We start from the raw sequence: 27884 nt of genomic DNA on the forward strand, positions 1-27884 counted from the left end.
GATCCTAAAACTAAACTGTTTCCACACCAGGTGCATCATATGATTTGTGAGTGATGAACTCTTTCTAATTTAATTTACTTCATTTTGTAAGTAAGGAATTAGTTAATATTAAACAGTAAAAGATTATTTAACATGAGCTGTTGCACATGGCTCCACACCAACTCCAGCTACAAGCAATCTTGTCAATTTACAGCTTTAAGATTTTAATATTTAAATTTTATTTTATAAATTTGAATAATGAAATTTATTACTTGTCAAGTAGTGCTAAGAGATGTGTAATAAAATTCCATTTATGTGCACTTATTGAGAGACAATAAGCTAATAAAAAGATACTTAAACTAAGATACAAATGACAGGATCAAGTAGGAGAATGTGAATAATCAAAAAATAAAAAACTAATTAAAACAGTTATAATTTTAATTATAAACAACTGTCCAATCAAATAACCCATTCAACATAATAAAAAAATACATTTAAACACAAATTGCTGCACAAGTAAAAAAAAAAATCTATAAAACCGGTAACAAATAAATGCTCGACTACAATTAAACTACTTATTCACCTAAATTTTATCTCTTCAGACTTAATTTTAGCTATGTCCTGTTCTTGCAATAACTTGAGTACATTTGTTATGAAATAATTACAATATCAATTTGTTAATAATAAACTTTATTCAAATATACTTAAAATTATGATATTGGCAATGTTTCCTTAATGATTTTCTTTGTACGCAAAAATATAAATTTAAAAAACCTCAACACTTTCAAATTAACAAAGTAAATTAATCAAGACAAAATATTTAATTTCATAATAGTCCATTTCTCAATCGAGATTCAAAAGTCATGATTTATTTTAATTATAGTTTATTATAAAGAAAATTGATTCACTGTTTCACTCAGGAAAATTAAAACACAAATTTCATGGAATAAGAGGCGACAACAAAAGATGTTTGAAGACAAGAACAGGAACCAGTCACTGCACATTGGTATGTAAATAATGTTTGTTCAAAGTACAATACACAATGCTACTGACTCGCAGTATAAAAATTACGACTTTCACATCATGCCACCCATACCGCCCATACCACCCATGCCACCCATTCCAGTTGGTATTGGTGGTTCTTCTTTTGGTATTTCTGTTACTACAGCTTCAGCTGTTGTTAAGAGGGATGCAACACCAGCAGCATCAGTTAATGCCGTTCTTACCACCTGAAACAATAGCGAACAAATACCATGACAGCACAAAATGTCTTTACCAACTAATTACAAATACATGTTATATGATTTTATAATAAAATTTGTGATTAATGCAAAAGCATTCTCACCTAATACCACCTGAAACAATAGCGATCAAATAGCATGACAGCACAAAATGTCTTTACCAACTCATTACAAATACATGTTATATGATTTTATAATAAAATTTGTGATTAATGCAAAAGCATTCTCACCTAATACTTCTTGACACCACAATTCTAAAAGAAAAAAAAGAAAAAATTTACTACAGAAGAAATCTTTCGCTAGAATAAGTTTCCACCAAAGAGCAATGGTGTACTACCAGTAAAGCACAAAAATTTGCGTAGCAAAAAACTGGTTAATGCTAATTATTTCAGTAGCATCCTGTAATGAAAATTCTTCATTGAAAAGATAATTTTATTAAATTTTATAAAATTATCCACAAAAAAATAAAGAATTATAAAATAAAATAATATTTTATAAAATTCTTCTAAAAACTTAATTGGAGTTGGCAAATGGATGGGTACACAGGCTGGTTCATGGTAGTGCAAATGTTTGAATTTGGGCAGAGACTATGCATCAAGATTTTACCAGTGGGGGAAGATGGTGAAAACATGTATAAGAAAGACTTACTCTGACGAGAAACTCACTGATCTCAGTTGCAAAGTTTTTGGCCAAATTCCTGTGCCTCAACAATCCCTCCCTTTTCCATTGAATGTGTACAAGGTAACAAAAATTTGACTTACATATATAGGTAAATACAGAGGGTTTTTATTTTTAACGCATGCTTCCAACAGTGGAAATGCAATCAGAAGGGGAATGCCATCGTAATAGCATGCAAGTACAATTCTTAATTAACTTTCTAATTACATTTTTTTACTCAAGAAAAGCTGTGTTGTGCTTGAATCGGCAAACAAATTACAGATTAGTTGCTACACACCACTATTCATTATGTCACTAAAAGAGCAATCTATATATCTATAGTTTTACTATAACATTAATTTAACATTAATTTAAGTCCACTTATCTGAACTATATTTTCAGAATACTAGGTATAAAACGTTTAAAATCACAGTTCAATGAATACCACCATGTAATTCACATCCACAGATGCAGGTATTGATCAATGCATATTTTCTTTACCAATTAATAAGATTAAATCAATATAAAGTTTGTTTAATTTGTAAACCTACTACACATGCAAAAAGTAAAATTTGTACAAAATTTTACTCACCTTTGTTGGATCTATGATCCCCTTTTCAATCATGTTGACATATTCATTGTTAAGTGCATCATATCCAGTATCACCTGATGCTTCTAGAACTTTATTCACTACAACAGAAGCATCCACTCCAGCATTTTGTGCTATTGTCATGCAAGGCATTCTTAATGCTTTTTCTACAATATCCACACCTATAACAAGATTTAATTACTATCTACTTGCATATACTTTACAACACTTTAAAAATGTAAAACTAGTAACACATTAAAACACTGCAATGTATTTTCAAAATCTTATGACTGAAGTCCGAACTCTTATGGACCACTGAAGTGTAAAACCAAAAAACCAGTAACACCATACATTCACACAATCATTTGTTTTAGACAAATTTTATAAGTAAATCACACAGTTAATATTCTCTTTTTATGCCAATTTATAATGTATGGTTACAGGACAACTAACCCCCAAAAAATTGGTGGTTATGTTATCGTTATGGCTATGTTATAACAATTATATTCATCTTTATATCAACCATTAAATAAATAAAGCTAATTTACAAAAATTATGATTGATTACTCATAATCACTCTGTAGTTATATAACATTTACTTTTTTTTACTTTTTTAAATAACTTTCAATGCTGTTAAGTTTGTTATACCTGTGTACTTTGAGATCAATGATACAAACTGGAATAAAGGCTCTACAACAAACTTGGAAAATTACCAGCAACTGTAATAGCATCCTTAACGGCAATTTATCTGAAGTTACACACCACAGACCTTTTGCAAACCAAACACTTCTCTTCAATCAATAATTTACAATCTTTTTTATAAAGCACAACCAAATAAACGAAAACTGCCATTATAAGCAACCAAACATCAGATTACTGCTACTAATATGCTCACCAGTTCTCTGATCACTATTAGAGGTTTTTAACTCTCTTAGCTTGTCGACACACCGAAGTAATGCAGTACCACCTCCTGGTACAATTCCTTCTTCAACTGCAGCTCTAGTAGCATTCAATGCATCATTTACTCTGTCCTTTTTTTCATTGACTTCAACTTCACTAGACCCTCCCACTTTTAACACAGCCACTCCAGAAGAAAGTCTTGCTAAGCGTTCTTGTAGTTTCTCCTTCTCATATTCAGAGGTTGTATCTGCTATCTGATCCCTAAGTATTTCAGCTCTTCTGTCTATATCAGATTTTTTACCCTTTCCCTGTAAACAAAGATAATCAAGAAAATTAAAAAGGAAATTATATATATATATATATATATATATTTATAAATATTTATTTATTTCTAAAATCAAAATTAAGAATTAAAATAAAATAGGATGACACCTACCTTATTCCATAATCCAAGCAAGAGCACGAGTACCTCTTGCATCATCAGTTATCTATGTAATTTCATAGATTTTCCAATATTTTAAATTCAAAAAATTAAAATTCAAAAATGCATATTATAAAATATGAAGTCAATAAAATTAAAAGACAAAATAAAAATAAAATAAATGATAGATTATCAATTATTTTAAGTAGTATTAATATTAATAGTAGTATTAATATTACTTTTAAAATTGAATACTATCTGTTTAGTATGAAATTACTACAGTATAAAAATAAAAATTTATTAGTATAAAACAAAAACAAACCTTTAGCAATAGTGTGTCATCCTTAGTAATAATAACTTCTCCAACTTGACCAAGATCAGAGGGTTGAACATCCTCTAGTTTTAAGTTTGTTCCTTCATCACCAAAAACAACACCACCAGTGGCTACAGCCATATCCTGCAGCGTACTCTTCCTATTATCTCCAAAACCAGGAGCTTTCACTGCTGCTACTTGTAATCCAATCTTCAGTCTAAACATAGTGATAGCAAATATAATTCTACCGATTAATATAGTGATATTTTAATTGGAATTAAAATTTTACTTTAATAATCTTAAATATAAAAACAAAAAATTAAAAAATGTATTAATTATTAAATTTACATTTAAGATTAAAAATCTTAAACTGTGCATCTAGCACAATTGAATAGGCATTTAAGCTTGACATGCTCATGACATGCCACAAATATTTGTTTGAGGAAAGTTCAATTGAAATAGTGACAAGCTGATGTTCCATCAGGCTGCATGAATCATCAGAACAGCATCATGTTTGTATTTCATAAGTCTACGAACTATAAATTTAGCAGATTTTATTTTAATTGAAGATTCAGATACAGAAACCAAATCAAGTATGATTTTAAATATGGTGGTTGTTAATACCTCACTCCCAAATACTATATATAATATTATAAAGGTTTAAAGATAATTACATATGCTTAAATATTTATGTTTGGTCTCTTAAAAAAACAAATTTATTATTATAATAGTTTTTAATTTATTATAATAAGTTTTTTGAGTTTATTTTCATATATTTTGAACAGTTTTTTTTTTATTATTAAATTGGGGTAGTTAGGGGTAGGCTTTATCTTCTGATTTTGATGCTTTAAATTGTTAGCTTTGAAGTTTTCTTATTAATTTTCTTATTATCTTTGTTTTCAGGGAAAGTGTAAAAAAATCAGATATAGACAGAAGAGCTGAAATGCTTAGGGATCAGATAGCAGATACCTCTGAATATGAGAAGGAGAAACTACAAGAACACCTAGCAAGACCTTCTTCTTCTGGAGTGGCTGTGTTAAAAGTGGGAGGGTCTAGTGAAGTTGACTTATATATATATATATTTTATAAATATTTATTTATTTCTAAAATCAAAATTAAGAATTAAAATAAAATAGGATAAAATAAAATAAAATAACAAAAACCATGAAAGCCACATCCAGATATAAATTTATTATATACATACTTTGGCAAGCAAACAGACTCAAAAACAGCAGCATTGAGCATTATCTAAAACCCTAGGTCTGTCTGCTAAGAGGCAACTGTGATAACCATGGAGAACAGGGGCAGTAAAATTACTAGGGAAGCTAAGACTTTTATAACGTCTTTTTAATCGAAGATAAAGAAAAGATTCAATAGAGCAAAAAATAAGAATGAAGGTTGACAACGAGAATACATCACTAATTTTAAACAGTAATGTGTATCAAACAATTTAGATTACCCCTTCTACAGCAGATCTCACACCAACAAACATTACAGCAGAACATTATAAAAATGTTATACTGTAAATAATGAATGTATGAGAATACCCAGTTTAGAATGTTCATTTATAGATGTTATGGAAGTTTCTGGTTTTACTGACAGTAGTACTTGATTGATAGTACTTTATTTTACAGATTTGCTTTAACATGTTTGGATTTCTTACATTATGAAAGTTACTAAAATCATTAGTAATATTCCCCTTAAATTAATTTTCATTTCAAGACTAAAGTGTTATTGATAAAATTATGAATTTCTTAGCAAGATAAAACTGACAAATCAGGTCCTGTTATGCAGTAGCAATTCACAAGTTTTCTGGCATTTTAATTAAAATGCCACCTAACATTTTTACTGCACATATACATCCTCAATTAGTTATAATCCTGAATTGTCTTCCTCTAGTTTTACAGAAAGATCAAAAGCTCTTTAAAATTGCATTATTTACTTTAATCAAAATTTTACATAATTCTTAGTAGGAAAAATGAATTTTTAAAAAGAAAAAACTTCAATTAGGCATAATAGGTCAGCAGTTTGATAATAACAACATTTACAAATTTAATTCTGTATTGCAGTTCTTATATTATTCCTAATAATTTCTCAACATCAAAAAAAATATTAAAATTCACGAAGCATCAAGCACAAAAGTAATTTTAATGAAACAAAATTGGAGAAGTTACAAATTTACAACTGCAGAGCAGCTCGACATGACAAACTTTCTCAACATTCCTGTTCATTGTACTTAATGATAAAAACAAAATTCATACCTATTGACAACAAGGGTGCTAAGAGCTTCTCCATCAATGTCTTCAGCAATTATAACAAGTGGTTTTCGTTGTGAATTGGCAAGTTCGAGAGCTGGAATTATTGACTGCACACTGCTGATTTTTTTCTCACTCAATAATAATAAAGCATCTTGAAATTCCACCTTTGCACCTGTGAAGTGAAAGAAATAAGATTTTTGTTCATATTAAAAGAACTATTCAAATCATGCATGGGTAGGATGCCAAATATCAAGTAAAAAATTAAACTACATTAATACTACACAGCAATACATGTTACAATTTCAATCTATATTGTGATCTTTTGATATAAATTAGTGTTGTTACTGAGGTCCTAGGTGGGGAACATGCAAACTTGTGGCCTTCATTAATATTAATTTTTCATTATATAGGTTACGGACAATTTGAAAATCAAATTAAATTAAGAATGGTATGAGTAAGTTTCAGTGACTACTGGTGATAATAGCCAATTTTCTATTTTCAATTGTTAGAATGCCACAAGTACAGAACTGTAACAATATTTTCACATACAAGTAGAAACATCTCGTGTGTTGGGATTAGCAGCAACACAGTGCCCAGGCATTGCTTGTCATTTGTTAATCTTGTTACATGCCTGCAGGCCTGGTTAACTCTGCAACATACAAGGTAACACTGAGGGGTGATGGACAGAGGGCTGAAGGGAAAAAGTATGTTATTTTTGTAATAAGTTAATTAAACTTATTTTTAATTATATCTAATTTTTATCAAGTCATATTTTGTAATTGTTTTCCCTGCTATAATAATATATTGTATATATTATTTTGTTCTAACAAATTTCCTTGCCTTTATAACTTTTTAATTCTGAGAAATCGAAAAAATGTATGAAAGTTTTGAAATTTTGTTACATATGAAATCGGGATTAGGTACAGCATTAGGCTACTGAAGCCATCTACCCCAGGTTAAGCCTGACAAAGCTGTATATATGCATTAACTACTTTGAAAAAAGCAAAAATTAACACTATTTGACTCAAAGAACATCATATAATTTAGAAGGTGAATCTTGACAAGCTGCACTTCAAAAATCGAAAAATGAAAAGCATCATGAACAGGCATCTTTTAGTACTTTTGCAAAGAAAAATACCACTGCAGTTGATGCTTACAAAATAGCAAACACTCAGAAAAAGAGGCAAACCATTTCGTAACGTAGAAATAAAGAATATATTGTTGTAGCAGTGGGTATGCTATAACACAATTGCCCCTTCAAGAACCATAAATCTACAGCACAAATTAGCTCAAAATTAACAAACTTCGTACAATTATACAAAATTAAAATGTTTATTTTCAATTGCTTTAGATGAAAGCTCTGATAAAACTGACTGCACAGATTTGTAATGTATTTGGTGCTGCAACTAAAGATTTTCAATGTTACAAAGAACTTGTGATGGGTACACCAACTGGAAGAACTTGCAGAGTTCATGTATGTCATCAATGAACAGTGTTGATCTACCGTACTACTGCAATGTTTGCTGGCTATCAACAGGACAGATCATTCTGCTCATTCAACATGTTGAATGCTCATTCAACGTGTTGAATGAGCAGAAATTTGTAAATAAAATATATACGATGAATATGTGTGTGTAATAGAATATACTGAAAGATTTTTGGATTTTGGCAAGCACAATTCTATGAAATTTGTATTTGAACCACATTCAGTAGATATATCTAAGGCTCCTACAGTACTACAAAGAGTACAGATAGTATCCTCATATCCCTAAGGAAGCCACAGAAATGTGGAAAAATGTTGTTGAATTTCCATGCCTACGAGAGGGAACGCACATCCTGCTTTGGAGTACTTTGATACTATTGGTTTAAATTGAATTTATAATTTAATCAATTGAAACTTAAACTACAAAAATTTAATTAAATTAGTTAAACCTTTGTGCTTCGCTCATTAACCTTAAATATTAAACTGGCCAACTAGTACGCTAAAAGCTAAGCAATAATTGTATAACCAATTATTTAAACCAATTAAGAGGGTACAACAAAGCAACTTATGAGGAACATAGGGGCAAGTAAAAGGTGTCTCATAATGATGCTAAATATGAGACTCAAATTTAGAAATGAATGATATTCATTTAGAGATTGAACAACATTTGAGAAAATCTCCTGGAAACTAAAAATTGTAAAATAATTATACTTAAAAAATCCTGCAGGACAGTAAATACACACATCAATCAAGGTAAAAAACCATACCATATTCATACTGTAATAATATTCTTAATATACATAATACCATTACTACCTTTTGATGTATTAATGAAATATGGTGAAATATAACCACGATCAAATTTCATTCCTTCTATCACCTCAAGTTCATCATTCAAAGTTTTCCCATCCTTCACAGTTATAACACCTTCCTTTCCAACCTAAAAAAATATCAATTTGTACACTAATTTTTAAATGGTTTAACCTACCATAAAAATAACAAATTCTAAATATAAATATATATATATATTTGCTACTAAGATAATATTGCATACAAGTTGCATTTTTAACACAAAAAGATTGAGATTTTTTATTTAAAAAAATCTCAACTATAATATTTCCTGAAAACCAAATTTCATAATGGCAATCTTAACACTCAAAACAAGAGTCAATCTTTCAATTTTTTTGAAAAGACAAAAAATGTAATATATAAATGTATATGAAAACTATAAATGCAAAAAACAAAAAAATTACATTTAACATTTAATAAGTTTGATATATTTTAATGTTGAATTTGACAAATTTATTGCAACAATTTATCAAAAGTAGGCCATGTAAACTTTATTTTGTAATACTTAATAGGCCATTTTAAAGTTAACAAGAAACAGTATTACAACCTACTCCCGACAACATTCATTAGTGAATGAATGTAATCAACATTTATTTAACAAGGTAGGAATTAACTGTAATCATAAAATTAATGATAGTCTATAGTGAGCCACAATGCTTGTGTTCTCATATGGATCAGTCCATTATCAAAGTCTCTCCAATGAGACACAGCCTTTCAGGCCTCACAGTATTTTCACTGATTTCTATCTTTGTGCCCTTTCTAGTGTTTAAACATTTAACATTTAGTGTTTGGATTTAAACATTTTTATCCAAACAATGCAAAATGATAAATTTTATGAAAAAACAAGTCAAAAAAGCCTTTTTTTTTTCATTTAAAACTAGCATACAAGCATATTACAAGAGTAACACAAACATGATGAGAGAAACTTTAAATGAAAATTTGCACCGTTCTAGAAAAATATTCTACCAATAACAGAAACATATAAAAAACCTATAAATAAAAGTAATAAGGTTATAAAATTGATACAGCTAGCTAATTTTCAATTAGAGACCACCCCCACAATACAGCAATAAAATATTATAAAAGTTGGCAACAATAAGCCCTAGAGATTAGAATGTACTGATAGCAGTTGCTTTGCTTTGAAGTTAAAAGGTGTTTTGAATTAGTATTTGCAATATTACAATTTTTAAAAAGGAAAAATGGTTATCTAGTATTCAGAAAAATAAGTAGAGAACACAATTCACAAGAAATTTCAAGTAACTTAAGTATTCAAATAATTCACAGTGGTTTTATACATCAAATTCTAATTAATAATAAGTTTTTTTTTTAATTTAATGTGCAGACAAACTTACTTTCTTCATTGCATCAGATATCAAATTTCCAACAGCTTTGTCACCATTAGCAGATATTGTTGCAACTTGGGCTATTTCTTCTGGGGTTGTCACCGGTTTTGATAAAGTTTTCAAATGTTCCTTAATTGCATCCACAGCCATCATTACTCCTACCGACAAAATAATGAATTCCAGTAAAACCAATAATTTAAATTTACAACAAATGGAAACTTATCTAATGTTTGGATTTACTATATAAAATACAAGTACAGCCAGTATAACATTTACAGATAACATTCAAAGATATGTTATCAGCTTCAAAGATTAATAATTTTGTTAAAATCCTCTGAAATACTGGTTTTATTTTTACTTATGTTTACTACAATTATGCAGAGATCTACTCTTTATTAAAAGAGAAATTTACACAAAATTTTAATGGTTTTACTTTTGAAGAAATGATGTTTGAATTGCAGTACTAGTAAGTTTTAAATAAATCCTACAGAATGAGACACCTTCCAAATAGTGCAGACTGATTTTAAAATATTTTTTTTTTTTTGTATTTGAAATCCCTTTCAGCTTTTTTCGCCTCAGTTATTGATAACCTACTAAAAGTCAAGAAATTTAAAAACCTATATGTGATTATGGATAACATCACTAAAAATCCCTTACCTGCAGTGGGCTGGAGTGCCAGTACCTTCAACATCATATGATTACCACAGCATTTTAAAAATTACTTTAAAAAATTCTGAAACAAATTAGTTTAGACAAATTCATAAATTCTAACTAAAGGGTTAAATAGAATCTCTCTTCAGTAACATATTTACCTCTTCTGATTTCAATCGGGTTAGCTCCCTTGCTGATTTTATCAAATCCTTCCTTAGCAATTGCACGTGCAAGGACAGTCGCGGTGGTTGTCCCATCACCAGCTTCTTCATTTGTGTTATTAGCTACATCTTGTACCAATTTAGCACCTATGTTTTGAAATTTATCCTTTAATTCAACACCTTTTGCTACAGTCACTCCATCCTTTGTTATTTTAGGGCTGCCCCACGATTGTTCTAGTATAACATTTCTACCCTGAAATTTCAATTTTTTCCTTTAAAAATAATGCAGAATTCAAAAATTAAACATTACAAATAAATAATTCTATTTAGAGTTAGGCCAGAATAAGAAGGAATCTTATCTTATAACCTTTACATTTAATTTCTTTCAGTGTAGTTTTCATTGTTCATTGAAATCTTTGCTGTATTCAGTTTTCATAGTATTTTTATTATATGTCATAAACAATTTGACTATCACTTTAATAGTATTCAAGTATCAACACATTCAATAGGCTTTCACATTTGAATTTTCTTCAACTTTACTATTGAACTTACTTGGCAGTTCATCCACTACAGAATCTATTACTACTAAAGAACAGAAAACAGGCCGTTCTTTAACCTAGGAAAACCAACATTGTAAACTAGAGAATATAGCAGATATGGCACTAACCTAAATGTTGGCACTTTGATGGCAGATCAACATTGACCTGTAGGGCTTCAAAAATAACAGGCCTATATAATAGTTAATTAAAAATTAACTATAAGCATAAATACAATTAAGTGTAGTGGCCTTTACTATTCTATGTGTGGTTAATCTGGATTGGAACCTGGAAGTTTTCCTATGGCAAGCAAGGTGGGATGAGACTGCAGATGGGCATTACATTGTCTTTTCCCAGATGTTAGATTCTTTGGATGCATCCAAAGAACCTTATTGGCCTTATTCTCAGGGCAGTCTGATCAGAGGTCAGTTACTTTGATTTTTGCATTTTTTACTACCTACTTTGTATAATATACTTAATATGGATTTGTTTAGGTCGAAATTCACAACTTTGTGGTGTGCTATTTTGGGCGTGTGCTTGACAGTCAATTTTCAGGGAATATTGATTAGTTGAATTTATGAATGTGGCTCGCTCCTTTAGTTAGATTAGGCGTATGGTTCATGCTTCTTCAAGGGCAGTTAATTTAGTTTCTATGGTGGTTCTTTAGTGTGTGAGCATGAAATTCGACAAGGCTTCATACGATGGCAACTAGGTTTTTGTTTTCACAGAAGAAACTGTCTAGGTTTGTTTTCACCTCTACCTCCTGCCAACAAGAGTTGTTAGGAATCTGGCAAAGCAGGTGGGATGAGGAGACAAAAGGGCAATGGACACATACTGTCGAGATATAAGAAGCTGGTACCCAAAGGACTCATGGCTTGTTGGGTTACTTTCAACGTAGTTCCCGGCAGGTCATGGAGGCTATAGAGCTTATTTGTACAAATTCTGTTTGGACCCTTCAGAACTTTGTGCGCTGAGGAACCCCTCTACATGTTCTAGTTGTACACAATTTAAATTATGATGAGAGGAATACGTTAAGAAAGTGAATGACAGATTACATGCCTCAGAGGAAGGCCGGACAGGCCCACAGCTTAGTGCTTAAGAGGGCCCCCCAACCATGTGGGGGTAGTCTTCATGCAATGAGGTCAGAGGCACTCTGCATACCGGCATCTGATGGCATTACCTTTGACAGGGGAAGTACCATGTCAGAGGTAATACTCAGAGCAGTTCCAGAAAAATAGGTTTGTTTACATCAAAGGAAATGTCCGTCTAGATATCCTCTTCAGTGGCATCCTGACACACTAGAGACCAAACTAATGATAGGTGTAATCAGGTTTGAGGGTTTGGAAGATGACCTCCAATAGAGCCTTGTAGAGTTAGAAATGGAGGTGATGTGGCAAAAGGCACCACAACAACAAGGCAGGAAAGGAAAGGAACAGCATACAGTTAAGGAATCCACAGAATCATGGAAATTCTTTTTTGCAAAGTGTTGATAGCTTTTTAAAGCTCATAACATTTATTTTGACTGATTGCTTTCAATCTACTGAAAGATACAATGATACACAATATAATTCTCTAAAAAAAAATTAGCAACAGCTTTTGCTCCCCTTTAAAAATGAATTAATAAAATCGTAATTATCGTAATTTATCTTTAGTAAAGAATTCAAAACAGCCAGTTAAGTAACATATGAAATAAATCAAAAGCAACTTTTTAAAATCCTTTAAAAATTTTTAAAAGCCAATTCGTTTAATCGAACATGTAAAATTACTTTAGCACTAATTTAATTATTCCATTAAATCTGTCATGCTTTTATCATATTTAATACTCTTGTATGGCTGCTAAACCTGTAGAGAAATTTGAAAATTATGAACTTAAATGCAAAAAAAATGCACCCAAACATAGTACTATGTTTAATTTCATGTAAACAGCTTAAAGGAAATAAAGAACCTGTCCAGTAACAATTTTTTCATAACCTGCTACTTTTCCAAGATTAATAAGTTGCAAATGGCAGCCCTAGAATTTAAAAATATACTAATGATTTACAATATATATTAAAAGTTACATCAACCTGTTCAAGAGGCTACTCTGTTTTTTGGGATAAACCATAGCCAAATTGGCCAAAGTCACATAGCCAAATTGCTATGTGGCAACATCCCAAGCATATCTCTGCGATTATGTGCTTGTCCCCTCAACAACACTATTCAAACATGTTTGCCAAGTGTCCAAGACTGTGCTACATATAGCCATTTTTATACCTAACCTCTCTCCAGAAATGTCTAACCTTTCTCTATTCATAAAAAATGGCACAGACTGACCTTGTATAGGTCACCTGCTGTACAAATCTGAATTTCTACATTTAGATCTTGTGTTTTCCTGATCATAAGCCTATTTTCTATAGAATATTAAGCATAAATAATTGCTCAAAATTACACTTTTTTAAAAAATTTGATCAAATTAGAAAGTATATTTGATACTTTAGTATATTCTTACAATGAAATTCCTTGAATGAAGATTATCAATATTTTACCTTTGGACCCATAGTAACAGCAACAGCATCTGCTAAAATATCAACACCCTGCAACATAAGACCCCGTACCTCAGGTCCAAATCTTACATCCTTTGCATAACATCGCATATGACAGTGACTAAGCTGTTTTGATGCAACACTCCTCAACAATCTCGGAAGTCTATACATCTGAAAAAAAACCTGGATTAAGAAAATTCACTTATATGCATCAAGTACATCAAAGTTATTTGTAAATTTATTTTACAATAAAATAGTGGGGAAATTATACCAAGTTTACTACCAATTCTATTGAACCTTTTAATTTTAGCACCAGTAAGCACATGGAATTTTAACTTCACTACTGAAGCCACGACTAAATGTTTTCCGTAAGAAATAAATTCAACAAACTATTGATTACAATTACCAGACAAATAATGTCTTCAGATCCTGCATAACTTCATTTTACAAAAGTCCTTTAATGTAATTAAAGGACATTAAAGTCCTTTTAATGTAATCTCATGGTGGCCTGGGAATTTAGAAATTTCTAATAGATGGGAAAAATTACAAATTTTTTTTTCATACAGAACAGGAACTTCACTTTTTATCAAATTATGCAATATCTAATGTAAATTTAAGTTTAAACAAAAACTTTCTGTACACTTATGCAATAAGCACAAACAGTATAACGTTTAAAAAATTCTTTCAAAATGAGGTGGCATCATAAAGATAAACGCAATGTATGTATCTTGCAATAATCACAATACCAGTTAAAATTTTAAGAGTGAATAGAAAATTAGCTATATTAGACCACCAACTAAAACACAGGCAATATTAAATAAACAATTCTTGTCTTAAAACATTAAAATTAGAAAAAATATATATGAACGACCGTAAATAATTACTTTTTTAATGAGCAATTAATAAAACCGGGTATTAGAGTTTCTAAAACTAGAAAATTTCACGCAACAGAAGTCTACCAGAAATATATTATGGAATTAATCACAATTATATTGCGTGTTCAATATGACTAATTTTAAATTTAAGAATGAATTACAGATGTAATCTTCGTTTGGATGATCACGTTCAACAATGTGTTGGCCTAGTCAGAATTGGGGTTAAGTCTTATCAAATTATCACACATTGGTCCAATAACAGAAATATCAGCTCTCAAAACAAATCTATAATCCAGAATGAATAACATACCCAAAACTGCTTAGATATAATTACCTTTACAATATAGTTAAAGATATAAGGAGCTTTCAAAGATTTAACTTAACCGAATATCAAACAAGGTTCACACTCCGTGACGCACTAGCGGCAGAAGAACAAACCAACCTAAGGCGTGAGTGCACATGGGTAAGAATATTCTAGTGCCCTGTAACAAGCATTTGTATAAAACTGTGTTTATTGAATATTTTTCTACTTCACATCACAATATGTTGACAAGAATAAGTATAAATAATATTTGAAATTTAATTTTTCGAAGGTATAAGTTCTGGGTAAAACTACGCCTAAAATCTATTACGATTGATAAATAACGCTCAGTTAAGGGCACACCTTCTAGAATGTACCGGCAAGTGATGTAATGAAATAAAATTCTTATGAAATTTACATTGTATTGGACTTTAAAATTATTTTATTATTTTATTAGGAGGGCGAAAAAACCTTTCAGTTACATTCTTCTCTTATTTTATTAATTAATATAATTTAAAAAGAAAAATTTGTTGGAAAATCTTCAGGTTGACTAGATATTAAAAGAGTACTTCTTCTTACTCCCCTAATAATTTGGATTGTTGTAAATATATAGCTGATATAAATCGACCTAAATACATGGAAAATCACGAAAACCTTAAAATTATTTCTTGATTGTTTTGCAGATATTATCCGTTGTGTATCAGTAATTTCATTTTCAAAAAAAAAATTTTAACGCTACAAAGCGCTGTTAGTAGGGAAATTAAGAAACCGTAAATTATTCCCTATTACGTACTTCCTTGCTTGGGCTTAGATCGTTCTAGAAGCACGTTTTGGAAGTTGTGCGGGTTGACTTGGCGAATTTGAAGATCTGTTTCTTTCATTTTTAAAGATATAAACGAGTAATTTAAATACTCATAAAATGGTAAGTTGAATGAGTTTTTTTTTTTTTATTAATCTATTTGTTTGTCTGGGTTATAAATTTATTTTTCCACTGCATCTCTAGCTTATATTGTACAAGGAACAGTTTTTGTGTTACTTTCACCTATTGTAGAATGTATTATGTTAAGCATTAATATTATTTTCACATTATGTGTATCTACAGATGTTTTATCCATTACACATTTGTTTTCTGAATTCTGACCAAAACGCCGGCATCTGTATGACAGCGGATTAACAGTTTTCTTGCTGGAAATCATATTAACAGGGTATAGTAAATTGAATTTTATTCTATAAAATTAAGTATTTAAATATTACATTGGTTAATACATTGCGTTTATTTTTTGCAGGCTGTTGCACAACAAGCTATAAAGAAATTGATTCCAATGTTTGATAGAGTTCTTGTTCTTCGAGCTGAAGCGATTACAAAAACAAAAAGTGGCATCGTCATACCTGAAAAATCTCAAGGCAAAGTACTTCATGGCACAGTTGTAGCAGTCGGTCCAGGATCTAGAAACAATGTGAGTTTTTCAGCGTTATTTTAGGCTACTGGTGTCAACAAGAATAATCTGAGCTCTGATGCATATATCAGTTATATATTTTAAATATATATGTTATAAATTTATACACACCGTATCATAAAAATATTACATTACACAGGCAGAAATTTTTACAAAATTCATTTGTCCACAAATTTTTACAGTAGGCCTTAGTAATAGGTCTTAACATTGTTTGACATAAAAGTTATTTTTTTGCAATCACACATGATAAATGTCTGCTTCTAATTTCATTTAATTTGTATCTGTAGAATGTACCTGTACCAAGAGTAGTTGCTTGACCAATTTTTTTAGCCCACATGTTTCAAGATATCTTTTATTTAATCAGTATACCTGTGGCAGCCATTTTTGTTGATTGTAAGAGTTTGCAGAAAAACTCCTAGCTAAAAAACTACTGGTCCTGGAAGGATTAATCATAATTTTTCATGGTATTGTCCAGTGGTTTATTTACTTATCAATTTGCATAACTTGCAGTGTTTTTGTAGATGTTTATGGCAAATAACTTTTCTTGTGTATTGTACTAATAAAAAAGTTATAACCTGTCAAAAATCGTGAAAAACCTGTTAACACTTTAAGTGCTGGGGGTATCAAAATGTGACTGTTTGTAGAATGCTAGCCATTTTTGCTTATATTTGGAACTAAAAATAATATAAAATTGGTACTTACATGACTGAAAACCTCAAATCTTCTAATTTCAAATGATATATAATATATACTTCTATCATTTATGAATAAAAAGATGTAGCAGATTTTTGAAAGCCTGTTTTTAAATAAAAAAAATTTTTTACATTCAGTTCACACTTAAACACTAACACTAATATTTATTAAAATTACAGTAGGCCTACACACACCAATGTTGGTGTGTGTAGTGGTGTACTTTGTTCTTCTTCAGAAACACCAAGTTCCAAACATAACTTTTTTATGAACTGGCTGGTACTAATTTTTTTCTTTGTAACAGACTGTACAGTATACAAGTATTTACTACAGCCATAAGGATCATATGGAAGGTCAGTTTCCTCCACCACTTGACAGACCTATGTTCATAAGCTCCATACGACATCCTTTGATCTGACAAATCCACTCCAAATTTATTTTTATTGTAGCTGACTACACAAGTTGGTTTAGTTACATTTCTTCCAAACCTGTCTTTGTATGTAACCATCTCTGCTTTATGTCTTGTGGAGATCATGAAAACATCACGCTTGTCTCTCCAGTGCAACGCAAGAATATTATTATTGTGATGGAATTCTTGCTGACCATGCTGGAGTTTAGTCTTTTGTTTTACAGCTTGTGGTACGCCTTTTCTGTGTTTGAGTGGTGCCTACTAAACCAGTTTTCAGTTTTTCTAACTCTGCAGCTAATGCTGGGCTAGTATAAAACCTATGTGTATATAATGTATGCCCATATTTGCCAAAGAGCCTAGCAGTTTTTTAATTAGTTCAATGGCAGTGTTACTTTGTCCATTGTATATTTCAAAATTCCAAATGTAACCACTACTAGACTCTGAAAGCATGAATCATTTTATGCCATATTTACTACTTTTTAGGTATGTATTGTTTGAAATACAGCTTACCACGAAATTTACACATCCCTTCATCTACTGTAATGTTTTCACCCGGAAGGTAAGCCTTTTTACAATGTTCTTGAAGGGCATCAAGTAATGGACATACTTTATGTAATAGGTCATGACCCTGCTCACCTTTGGGTACATATTTACTATTATCATTTATGTGGAAAGTTAGGACAATAATTGCTTGATACTACGGGATTTTTTGACCAGTGGTCATATATTTGTGGCAACTTTTTGTCTATAGACATATGTAATATTATAACTAAATATTTTCTAATTTCTGCTATAGAAACAGTTTTCCATTTATTCATCCTACAGCCAGGAGTTAATTTCTCTGAAGCTTTCAACTCTCTCAGTTTTTGCTGCGCCAATAAATTTATTTGTTGCTTGAAGTGATGCAGCAAATCACTGTCAATGTAATATTGAAAAAAGTCCAAAACAGAACTATCATTATCTAACTGAAGCACATCAGTAATTCCTACATCTCCACAAAAAATATCAATGTCGGGTACCTTATCTGTTGTTGCCCAACCATCATCACTTCTAACACTAATTCTGTTCTGTTCCTCAACTTCACTTTCTTCAGAATCTGAAGGAAAAAAATATATATGTAATTAAGAAATTAGAATGAAAAACAAAATAATTAAAATGATAGGAAACAATAACATTCAAAAGAAAATTGTATCAAAAATATAACCTGAAAAATAAACAAATGTAAGTTTACAAAAATTTCCGTACCTGAACTCACAGTTTTCTTCATTCACGTAATCATCATCATTATCTGTATCTTCAAAAGGAATATCTTCATCATCACTTTGTAAATCAACAAAAACATCGACTGCATCATAATATGAATTGTTAGATGCCATTATAACAGTAAACAAACACGTGATTTCAACAATTGTAACTGCACGATACCAAATAGATTTTATAATAATTGATATTACCAAAAGCCATGCCTTATTTAGGTACTAAAATGTATACGAAAAGTAGTGGAGTTGAATAAATCCTGTCTTTTGGCGGGATATTACACTTAATGATGTGATCCGCATTTCTCGGTAGTCATTCCATCAAATGATGGGAACAGCACTCAAGTGTTAAAAGTTCCAAGGGGGTTATTTGTTTCTTGCACTTTTAATATTTTTATACTTGTATAGTTAAGTAGACTTGTTTGAACCATTCAATTAGTGTTCATATTATAACAGGCGCTTTGTCATTTCCAATCAGGAAAATTCATGTTGCAACATTCTCATTTATAGTTGCATCATTTAGCTTTTTCAGTTTGACTGACATTAGTCAGACTGACCAGTCTGTCACTGTCAGTGACTTGTTCATATCTTTACAGTGTCTCAAATTTCATCCTGTGTTTAGAAATGTTTATTAAATAAATAAAGTTTACTTATTAATATTTTACATAATTTTCTAGTAATTTCACATAAAACAATGGAAGAACAATGTTTCATAGGAATTTATGTGAATGAAGTGGTGGTATATTGCCAAAAGAACTCATTGAAATTTGTGAATTAGTAATGAAAACCAACAAATTATTTTTGTAAATGTATGAAAATAAGTTTTTGTCAAAATGTAATTTAGTTGCCTGTATGGACAGTTCTATTGTGATTCTTTCAGAACAGTTAAGAAAAACTTAAAATTAGAGCGAGCTCTTAAAGAATACATTTTTCCAAATTTAAATTTAGTTGCGCGCACATGGAGTATTTTTTCTTAGTGGAACAAAGAACTTAGTCCATCAGCATTAAATGAAAATGAAAATCCAGCTCAATCTTCTTATGTATATGATCTTATTTTAAAATTAAAAGAAATATGTTTTTGATTCTAAAGAAGATAGGTTAAAATTATGTTTACTTCTCCAATCTTGGACCAGATCTAAAATATCAAGAGTTGTTCAGTATGTCTGAGCATTTGGTTAGACTTACTAGAAAATTAGTTAATGAGCAAGGCATTCTACTGAGGAAGACATAAAACAGGAATTAATACAAACACAATTAAAACAATTTTATGAAGATGATAATAGCAGGCTTTGTCGTGATAAAAAGGATTGTGTTAGCACATGTGTTGATCATGTCGAAGTGCATAAGAAAAAGTGCCTTGTTCTGATAATCTTAAATGAATTGTATGTCTCCTTGAGAAAAAAAAATGGTGTATCTTGGCTGATGCATCCAGGACTCTTTGTCTGCCCCCACCGCCATATTATCAAACTCATGATTGATTGTCCCAAACTTAATGTTGATTATAAGGACTTAGTAGATATCATGTCCAGGTAAACATGTAGTGTTTGACATGCTAAAATAAAAATAAAAATGAATTCTTGAAAAAAGAAGTAGGCTACTCACTGAAATCAGTTTGGATAAAATCCTTTTTTTTTTAATTGTATTAGGTTACTGCTATTGGTTAATTTATTAAATTACAACCTATCATTAATTTAAAAAAAAAACGAATATTTTAAAAATATTGAATGTCAGCTTCAACAATAAAGGGGCTAAATATAAAAAATGTAAAGTGCAATGAACACAAGAAACCCCTTGGAGCAGTTATTTAGTGAGTCAAAATGGTTATGAGGTTTTTCAGTTTTTTAAGAGGTTATAATGTACATAAAATTTTTTTCGCCATAAACATCTACAAAAAATACAGCAAGTAGTGCAAATTTGAAATTATAACCAGCCCAATAAAAGTTATTTGAAATCAAAATTTGAACTTTTAAAAACAATTAGTTTTCAAAAATCATAAAAATTTAGGGTTACATATATCAATTATCATTAGTATTATTTATGGTAAAACTACTACATACTATCAAGAAAAAAAAAAATCATCTAGTGGTGGCAACCTTCACTAAGTAGACTGAGTTTTGCAGACACATTCATTTCCTTCTACTATTTCAAACCTGTGTAGATATGTTTCACACAAAAACCACCAATTTAAGCATAGTTTGTGATATAAAATGAAATATTAACTTTAAATTTATACTACTTTTTTTAGTACTGAAAATTTGACTTGAAATCATATAAAATCAGATTTATTAACATCTTTCAATTATGAAATATTCATAATACACCAAATTGAATTTTATAAGGCCGATTTAATAAAGGGGGTGTAATTAAAGAATGTTAAGCTTGTGCAAAACTGTAATAATAATAATAATAATAATAATAATAATAATAGGAAAACTTTAAAAACTGTCTTGCACTTCTCACATATTAAAAAAAAGCAAAAATTGTTTAATTTAACCACTTCATAGTACACGTGTAAATATCTTAAACTCCATAAAAAAAAAGTGTTGATGCAACATTTTCCTGGATGAATCTAGATAAACACCTTGATCAGAACTGCATCACAAAATATGAAAAATAGATGATACAAAAAATATGAAGATTCAGAAGGCGTTTATGAAAATTATTAGAATCTTTTCTGTTTAATTGCAGCATTTGCATTGTTGTAAATTGTATAAATGTGCCTCTGTACGGAATGGAATGACATCACTGTGTCATTACCATCGCCACCATTTCATAATTAATGCAATATCCCATTCCTCAAAAATTGGCCGTCAGTTGAATCCTTCATTCATTGTTGTCATTCATATGTTAAAGTTAATAATACCAATTTGAAAAAAAAAGAAAAAACACTAATCAATCGAATACTGAATCTTTATTGATCTGGCAATCTGCCGCTGTGAAGTTGTAGCCAGTGAGCCAGTCACTGTGGTCTTGCTGCCACTTATGGAAAAAGTCCAATTATTTGAGCAGATCATTTTTCAATGGGATACAGAAAATTCAGGTGTTTTTTTTATTAAATCATTGACAGTATCGTTTCCGTGAAATAAATTGATGGGAAGATTTTTTAAATATCATAAAGCAAGTCAAATTTTCTTATAGATGACTGAATGAATAATAAATTAAAAATTAAAACCTCGATGGGAGTCTTTCTTTAAGACTTGGGGATTTGCTTCCCCAAGGCACTAATCTATGCAGCTTTATTCTTCCCACTACACACAGAGCTGCTAAACCTTTTATGGCATGCACATACTCTACACAAATTACAACACATACCCTCTACACAGCTACACAAGAATATCTTTCATCATGTCTGAAAAGTTCCTCGAATTTACTCGCACCAGTCCTCTACATAGAACCCTTCTCTAGTTATATATATACTCGTTGCAGCGCCAGTAGAGCCCATCAAATGCTTGGAGAAATCACTTTGTGAGATTGCCTTCAACTGCTCTGTGCAAGTCCTTTGGATGGCTGGAATGACATCAAAAAAGCAGTCTGAATGCAAAGCATCAGGCATTTCATTACTTCCCAATAAAATTTAGAATTTGCAGTTGGGACAGATACATGATGAATCAGGCCCTGAGTCGAAGAATGCAATCAACATGTTTTCATGTTTAATTTTTCCTGCCTGACTTTTGCCGGTCTTTGTGCTCCTGGACTCAACCAAGCAGTGGATTGATTCTTCGTTTGCAGATCATACATGAAGCACCAGCTTTCATCAGCCGTTTCAATGAAGCGCAAAGAAGATGCACCTGTTTTTGTTCTTTAGTGAAGAAGTGTGGAACAGAACAAGAGCACACTTTCTGACTGTCATTTTTCTGTTGTATGTACCACTTCTTTACCAATGTTTAGCTCTTCTGCTATGGCTTGAAGGGTAAGATGAGGTTGTTCGAGCAGGAACTAGAGCACTTTCTGTTGATGGCTTCCTGCTTAGTTTGTCATCATCCAATGATTCTACCTTCTTTAAACCGCTTCCACCATTTGTGTGTTGTAGTATGACATGTGGCTTCATCACCAAATGCTTGGTGTATCATAGAATAAGTTTCAACAAAGATTTTTGAAGTCAAACAAAATGTTATTGTGCTTCTATTCCATGTTGCGAGCTCACGCAAGATCACGCAAACACAACATATGCGGCTGAATATAACTCTAGACTGGAGTGATTAAACATGATTAAATTTTGTACACACAATTGTCAGACATTGTACTACATAGTTCCTTGGTTATCAAAGAGATGGTGCTTTGATTGGTACAAAGATAATTGTATAGACTAGAAATTTAGTTTGGGAACTTTACAGACCTACTGTGTATACTATTTCTTCTTACGCCTACACTTGGTGGTGCTGCGACACCTTAGACTCAACCATAACCCAAGGTGGAAATTATTGTTCCAATGGATGCATGGCTCTATGTAGTGAGTCTTGAATGATGTCCTCTGGGCAGTGGACGACCCAGTTATATTTACCTTTAGCCTCTGTAGAGGTGGTCTTCAACTTTGCCGGTACTTGTGGGACCAAGATTAGTAATTCCCAAGAAACTTCTATGATAGTGGTCCATCAAAACCTCACTTAGCATTACCTGATGAGGATAAAAATGCTGTTTACAGATTAATGTATCCTGTTTGCTGTATAAGAACGTAAGATTTATTGTTCGTAAACACAATCAGAAAGGAGGCTCCCTTCAAAAGGTCTCGCCTTTTATAATCAGTAAAGTTATTACAGCCTCAATTGGTTCACCTGAAAATGTCAGGAAATTGAGGGACAATTAGTGAAGAACAGATGAACAGGTGGTATTAACATAAAAGCGGTATGCCACAAATCCTTGAATACCAACAGGAGTGTAATCTTTTGGAGGTAGATGTTAGAGAGATTACTGATGAACTTTGCCCCAAGGTGTTCTTGAGGTGAGACATCAGAGTGGAATTAGAGGAACCTACTCCCTCTTATATGTTTGGCCTCCCCAGCATCATCAGCATTTTCATTATGGAGCTGTTTGCTATTAATAAGACTGTAAGTATAATTAGCCCAACATTTTGACATAGACTTGTTTACTTTGATTCCATGAATGCCTTCCAGGCGATTAGTGACATATACTCCAGACACCCTTTTGTATGCGAGATTGTCTGCTATTTCACAAATGTAAATATTTCCAGATGTATCAACAATGAGCTTCTGCTGGATCTGCAGCCATATTGGGATTGCGTGCTCATAGTGTGGCAAAGGAAGCTTGTTTCCGGCCTCCTTCACAGATTGTCTCTTCAAATGATCTTTTTGTTTCCTGAAGAGAGTGGCGCCACTAACTGGGCACCTCATCCTTGTGGTTTGTATCTGTTATGCAGCATTGCATTGCAAGTTTAACCTAGGACCTAACATGCGAACCATTTTAGGGGATAATGAAATGTTGCTGCTATCGCTAGTTTTTTTATAGTTTCTTAGGGCCACCCATTTACATTCTAATATTTAAAATGATTTTAAATTTGCTGTTCATGCAAATTGCAATAAAACAAATTATTATATTACTTTGAGATTATTTATGTGATTTATCTTCACTACAAGGAAATTTTATCTCAACTACCAAACATGCATAAGTTAGTGGTTATTTGTAATTGCATGAAAAATATTGCATACATGACTACTGAGCTGCAGAACTCTGCTACCATGTTATGTGGAGTTACCCACCAAAAACCTTTGCACTATTTGTCATTTCTTTACAGTCTTTTCTCAATTAAAGGTAACTAAGTAATTTTGGGAAAAATAGAATAAAACAAAACACTACTGTTTTCTAATCTACATTTACTGTCAATGCAGAAATTCATTATTTGTAGAGTAAAACATCATGATTACATGATTCATATATTCATTACCTTATCCCTAAGAAGGCCAGTTGAGATTATGAATGTAAAAAATTTTTCGTTAATAATGAATAATAATGTGTTTATTTAACTGAATTTAAATGCGTAAAATTTTTTACTTATTTTTGGTTTTGATGTAAATATCAACATTAACAGTAAAATAGAAAACAGTAACTTGTAAATTATGCAACAATTATTAAACCGGTCAGTTTTTTCACAATAATGCACTACTACTTTCCTATGATATGGAACAGAAATTTTATGAAAGTCCTGCTCAGTGAAACATTAAACCTTAACTTAATTATCCTTAAGGTTAATTATCAACGTGCAATGGCCTTGGCTGGTAGCATGATTTTGCGAGCTGCCAGGGGCTGTGCTGCAACTCGCATGTGGAATCTCGCCATAACTTGAGTCTGACTTCCTTGATGGCATGAACGTATTCATTATGGGCGTGCCGGTAGATCTGCAACACTCTCAGCGCGCACGTCAACAATAATCCCTGTTAGGGGGCGATGCTGGTATCTTCTAGCAGACCTAACTCTTGCACGCAGCACGCTAAGGTCAGAGGACCACCTCTTTCCCGGGTTTCCTCCTGAGTTTAACAGACGGCTCCCCAGAAGCAGCAGTCATGATAGCTCCAGGCACTTCCTGATCAGCAGAATGGCCACTACCTAAGGGTCCGTCCATTGGCCGAGGCAGCTGTAGGACCCTATCGCTGGTCCGGCCGTGTTCAGCCATCAATTCCACCTCCTCTCTGTGCTCCATGCGCCATTCCAACCCCTGCAAGCCATGTGGCTGCAGCCACGCAGCCTGTGTTTATCCAGGCCCCTTAGGTTATAGCATCCTGAATCTGGAACTCTTAGACTGCCTCTGTAAACAATCTCGTAGATTATAAGCGTATGATCGCTCACACTGGCCTTGGGCCAGACAGTCAAACTACTTGTACTTTGCAGCAAGTTGCCGGTCACCAAAGTAACGTTCATGTAACTTTCTCCCGGTTCGGAAGAAAAAGTCGGCAGTTATTCTGCATCATTAATCAAGTAGAGGTTCCTGGCTTCCACAAACTGTTTGAGACCAGTGCTTTTGGGGTCCGTGAGCAGTGAACCCCAGACGGGAGACTTGGCATTAGTGTCCAGAGCAACCAGCACTCTGGTGCTCGGGAGGGCATCCAGAATCCTGCCCAACTTTGCCAGCAAGTCATTGATATTCCATCCAAGCTGGAAGTATCCCAACACAAGTACAACATCTAGCAATTACAAAATGTGTAAAAAATGATGCTTCAAAATTTGAACCTATACAATTTTTAATAAAAAATAACAAAAAGCTAAAACAAAGTTGTAAGCAGACTACCTGAGGTATCCTGAAGATTGTTTGAAATGTTTTGATAATTAAAAAAATTGCTTTTCTTAATGGTTAAATTATACAATGTAAACCTATATTTTCCTTATGACTAATCTGTTGAAAAGATCTAACAATAGACTGTATCTGTGGGTTGTATTATAGAAGTAGTCAAATTCTTTCTCTGTCCTATTTATTCACTTAACCAGAAAAGTATAATCATCCATTAAAGGAACTTTTTCAATTATTCTTTGTATACATATTATACTTGAATATTCAAAAATTAGGTTTAGGTAGTGGTTAAAAATTCTCATCATTTTTCTCATAATTGACTTCTAAAAAATGTTGATATCTTTAATATCAATAGAACGAAGTTAATTTACAATTAACCTTAAAAGCATATTTTCAATTCAAATTTTTGGGACTTAGAACTATTTTCTTAGAAGATCTTAGAGATGCAGTTTTAGAATCTGTAATCCACATAGTATTTAGTATGTATAGTATCATAGTATTTCACACACAGATGAGAAATACTAAATTTTTCTGCTTATTGGGTTTAATGATTTTCAGTAAGCCTCATTTTTACCCTTGAAAGTAATCAGGGCTTATCACCAGCTGCAACAAAATTCCTTGACCTATGTTTATTAATCTTTTCTTATTTTTAGCTCTTGAATCATTCCTTAATAAATTTTCCTTCCTTAGAGATCACTCTCATCAAATATTATTGTGCATTTTGAAGATTGTGTGTTTAAAATGGTAAAACTTGAAATATTTATTTCAGTATATGGGATTATTAGAAATTAATTGTAATAGGGATTAGTGGTAATGAACATTTTGGCTATTATATTTCCTTTGTATAGAATTTAGTTTTAAAATAAACCACTAATTTTTTTTTTCAGACAGGTGAATTTATTCCTACACAAATAAAGGTTGGTGATAAGGTTTTGTTACCAGAGTATGGTGGAACGAAAGTGGAACTGGAGGAGAATAAAGAATACCATTTGTTCCGTGAAAGTGATATATTAGCAAAACTTGAACTTTGAGTTAATTATGATAAATTATAATTGTTATTAATGACTAAATTAATTTGTAGAAGACTTAAATGTATGATGAGATAGAACATATAAAGTTTGTTACCTGAACTTTCATGAAAATTGGTAGTGAATGATTTTTTTTTTTTTGAAATGACTTAATTGTGTATGGAAGTTTTACTTGTGCTGTTTTCTAGTTTTGTTTATTGTTTTTTTTTTTTTTATTATTATTACAACATTTAGTATAGCTGTAATTTTTCAAAAATAAATTTAAAAGTTTATCTTGTTGCGTATTTTGTTTCGTTATTCAACCATAGTATTTTTATTTTGTCTTGAAGTAGGATTATTAATAATTGACAATTTATTGTCTCCTTTTATAAAGGAGGCTATCATTTAAAACACTTAAGTGTTTTAATTTAAGGCTAAAATCAAAAGCATAGTGGATTGTTGTTGGGTGCATGTCACAAGAAATAAGTTTTTTTCATCTATGAAAAATGTTCATTTTCATGAATTTATCAAAATTATATTTATATTTCAGCGAATGGGATTATTAGAAATTATTCATTTATAGTGGTAATGAACATTTGGCTGTTCATATCTTCCTACAAGTCAAAACAATAAACACATGCAAAGATTGAGGAGACAACTAAAAGACCCACCACTGTAGCCAACTTATTCAACTATTATTTAGATTATCACATCAGTAGCTTTCCCCTGGTCTTATTTTTTGTAGCAAA

General features: G+C 31.4%; 3 protein-coding genes across 3 annotated transcripts; 1 reads left to right on the forward strand and 2 right to left on the reverse strand.

Annotated features, from left to right (window-relative positions):
- Positions 1-399: 399 nt before the first annotated feature.
- Positions 400-15272, reverse strand: Hsp60A (Heat shock protein 60A). Its single transcript, XM_075357056.1, has 10 exons — positions 15113-15272; positions 13907-14074; positions 10846-11098; positions 10043-10191; positions 8658-8781; positions 6362-6530; positions 4110-4317; positions 3362-3674; positions 2470-2648; positions 400-1208 (listed from the first exon to the last, which is right to left on the reverse strand). Exons 2-10 carry the CDS (start codon positions 14072-14074, stop codon positions 1056-1058), a joined length of 1716 nt encoding a protein of 571 aa, XP_075213171.1. The 5' UTR covers positions 15113-15272; the 3' UTR covers positions 400-1055.
- A 570-nt stretch (positions 15273-15842) lies between these two features.
- LOC142319593 (10 kDa heat shock protein, mitochondrial) lies at positions 15843-27440 on the forward strand. Its single transcript, XM_075357057.1, has 3 exons — positions 15843-16001; positions 16366-16536; positions 27016-27440. Exons 1-3 carry the CDS (start codon positions 15999-16001, stop codon positions 27157-27159), a joined length of 318 nt encoding a protein of 105 aa, XP_075213172.1. The 5' UTR covers positions 15843-15998; the 3' UTR covers positions 27160-27440.
- Positions 18295-19011, reverse strand: LOC142319815 (uncharacterized). Its single transcript, XM_075357492.1, has 2 exons — positions 18891-19011; positions 18295-18731 (listed from the first exon to the last, which is right to left on the reverse strand). The coding sequence occupies exons 1-2, from the start codon at positions 19009-19011 to the stop codon at positions 18295-18297; spliced, it is 558 nt and encodes a 185-aa protein (XP_075213607.1).
- Positions 27441-27884: the final 444 nt, after the last annotated feature.

The sequence above is a fragment of the Lycorma delicatula genome, chromosome 2 (assembly GCF_047948215.1).
Source record: "Lycorma delicatula isolate Av1 chromosome 2, ASM4794821v1, whole genome shotgun sequence".
Classification (NCBI taxonomy): domain Eukaryota; kingdom Metazoa; phylum Arthropoda; class Insecta; order Hemiptera; family Fulgoridae; genus Lycorma; species Lycorma delicatula.

Excerpts from the sequence above, each read along its gene's own strand:
- Hsp60A (XM_075357056.1), bottom strand. The coding sequence starts at position 14,074 with ATGTATAGACTTCCGAGATTGTTGAGGAGTGTTGCATCAAAACAGCTT. Across the intron at positions 4,318-6,361 it reads AGCACCCTTGTTGTCAATAG|ACTGAAGATTGGATTACAAG; the intron begins GTATGAATTTTG and ends CACTATGTTTAG. Across the intron at positions 2,649-3,361 it reads TAATAGTGATCAGAGAACTG|GTGTGGATATTGTAGAAAAA; the intron begins GTGAGCATATTA and ends ATCTTGTTATAG.
- LOC142319593 (XM_075357057.1), top strand. Across the intron at positions 16,537-27,015 it reads GTCCAGGATCTAGAAACAAT|ACAGGTGAATTTATTCCTAC; the intron begins GTGAGTTTTTCA and ends TTTTTTTTTCAG.
- LOC142319815 (XM_075357492.1), bottom strand. The coding sequence starts at position 19,011 with ATGGCATCTAACAATTCATATTATGATGCAGTCGATGTTTTTGTTGAT. Across the intron at positions 18,732-18,890 it reads TTACGTGAATGAAGAAAACT|ATTCTGAAGAAAGTGAAGTT; the intron begins GTGAGTTCAGGT and ends TTTTTCCTTCAG.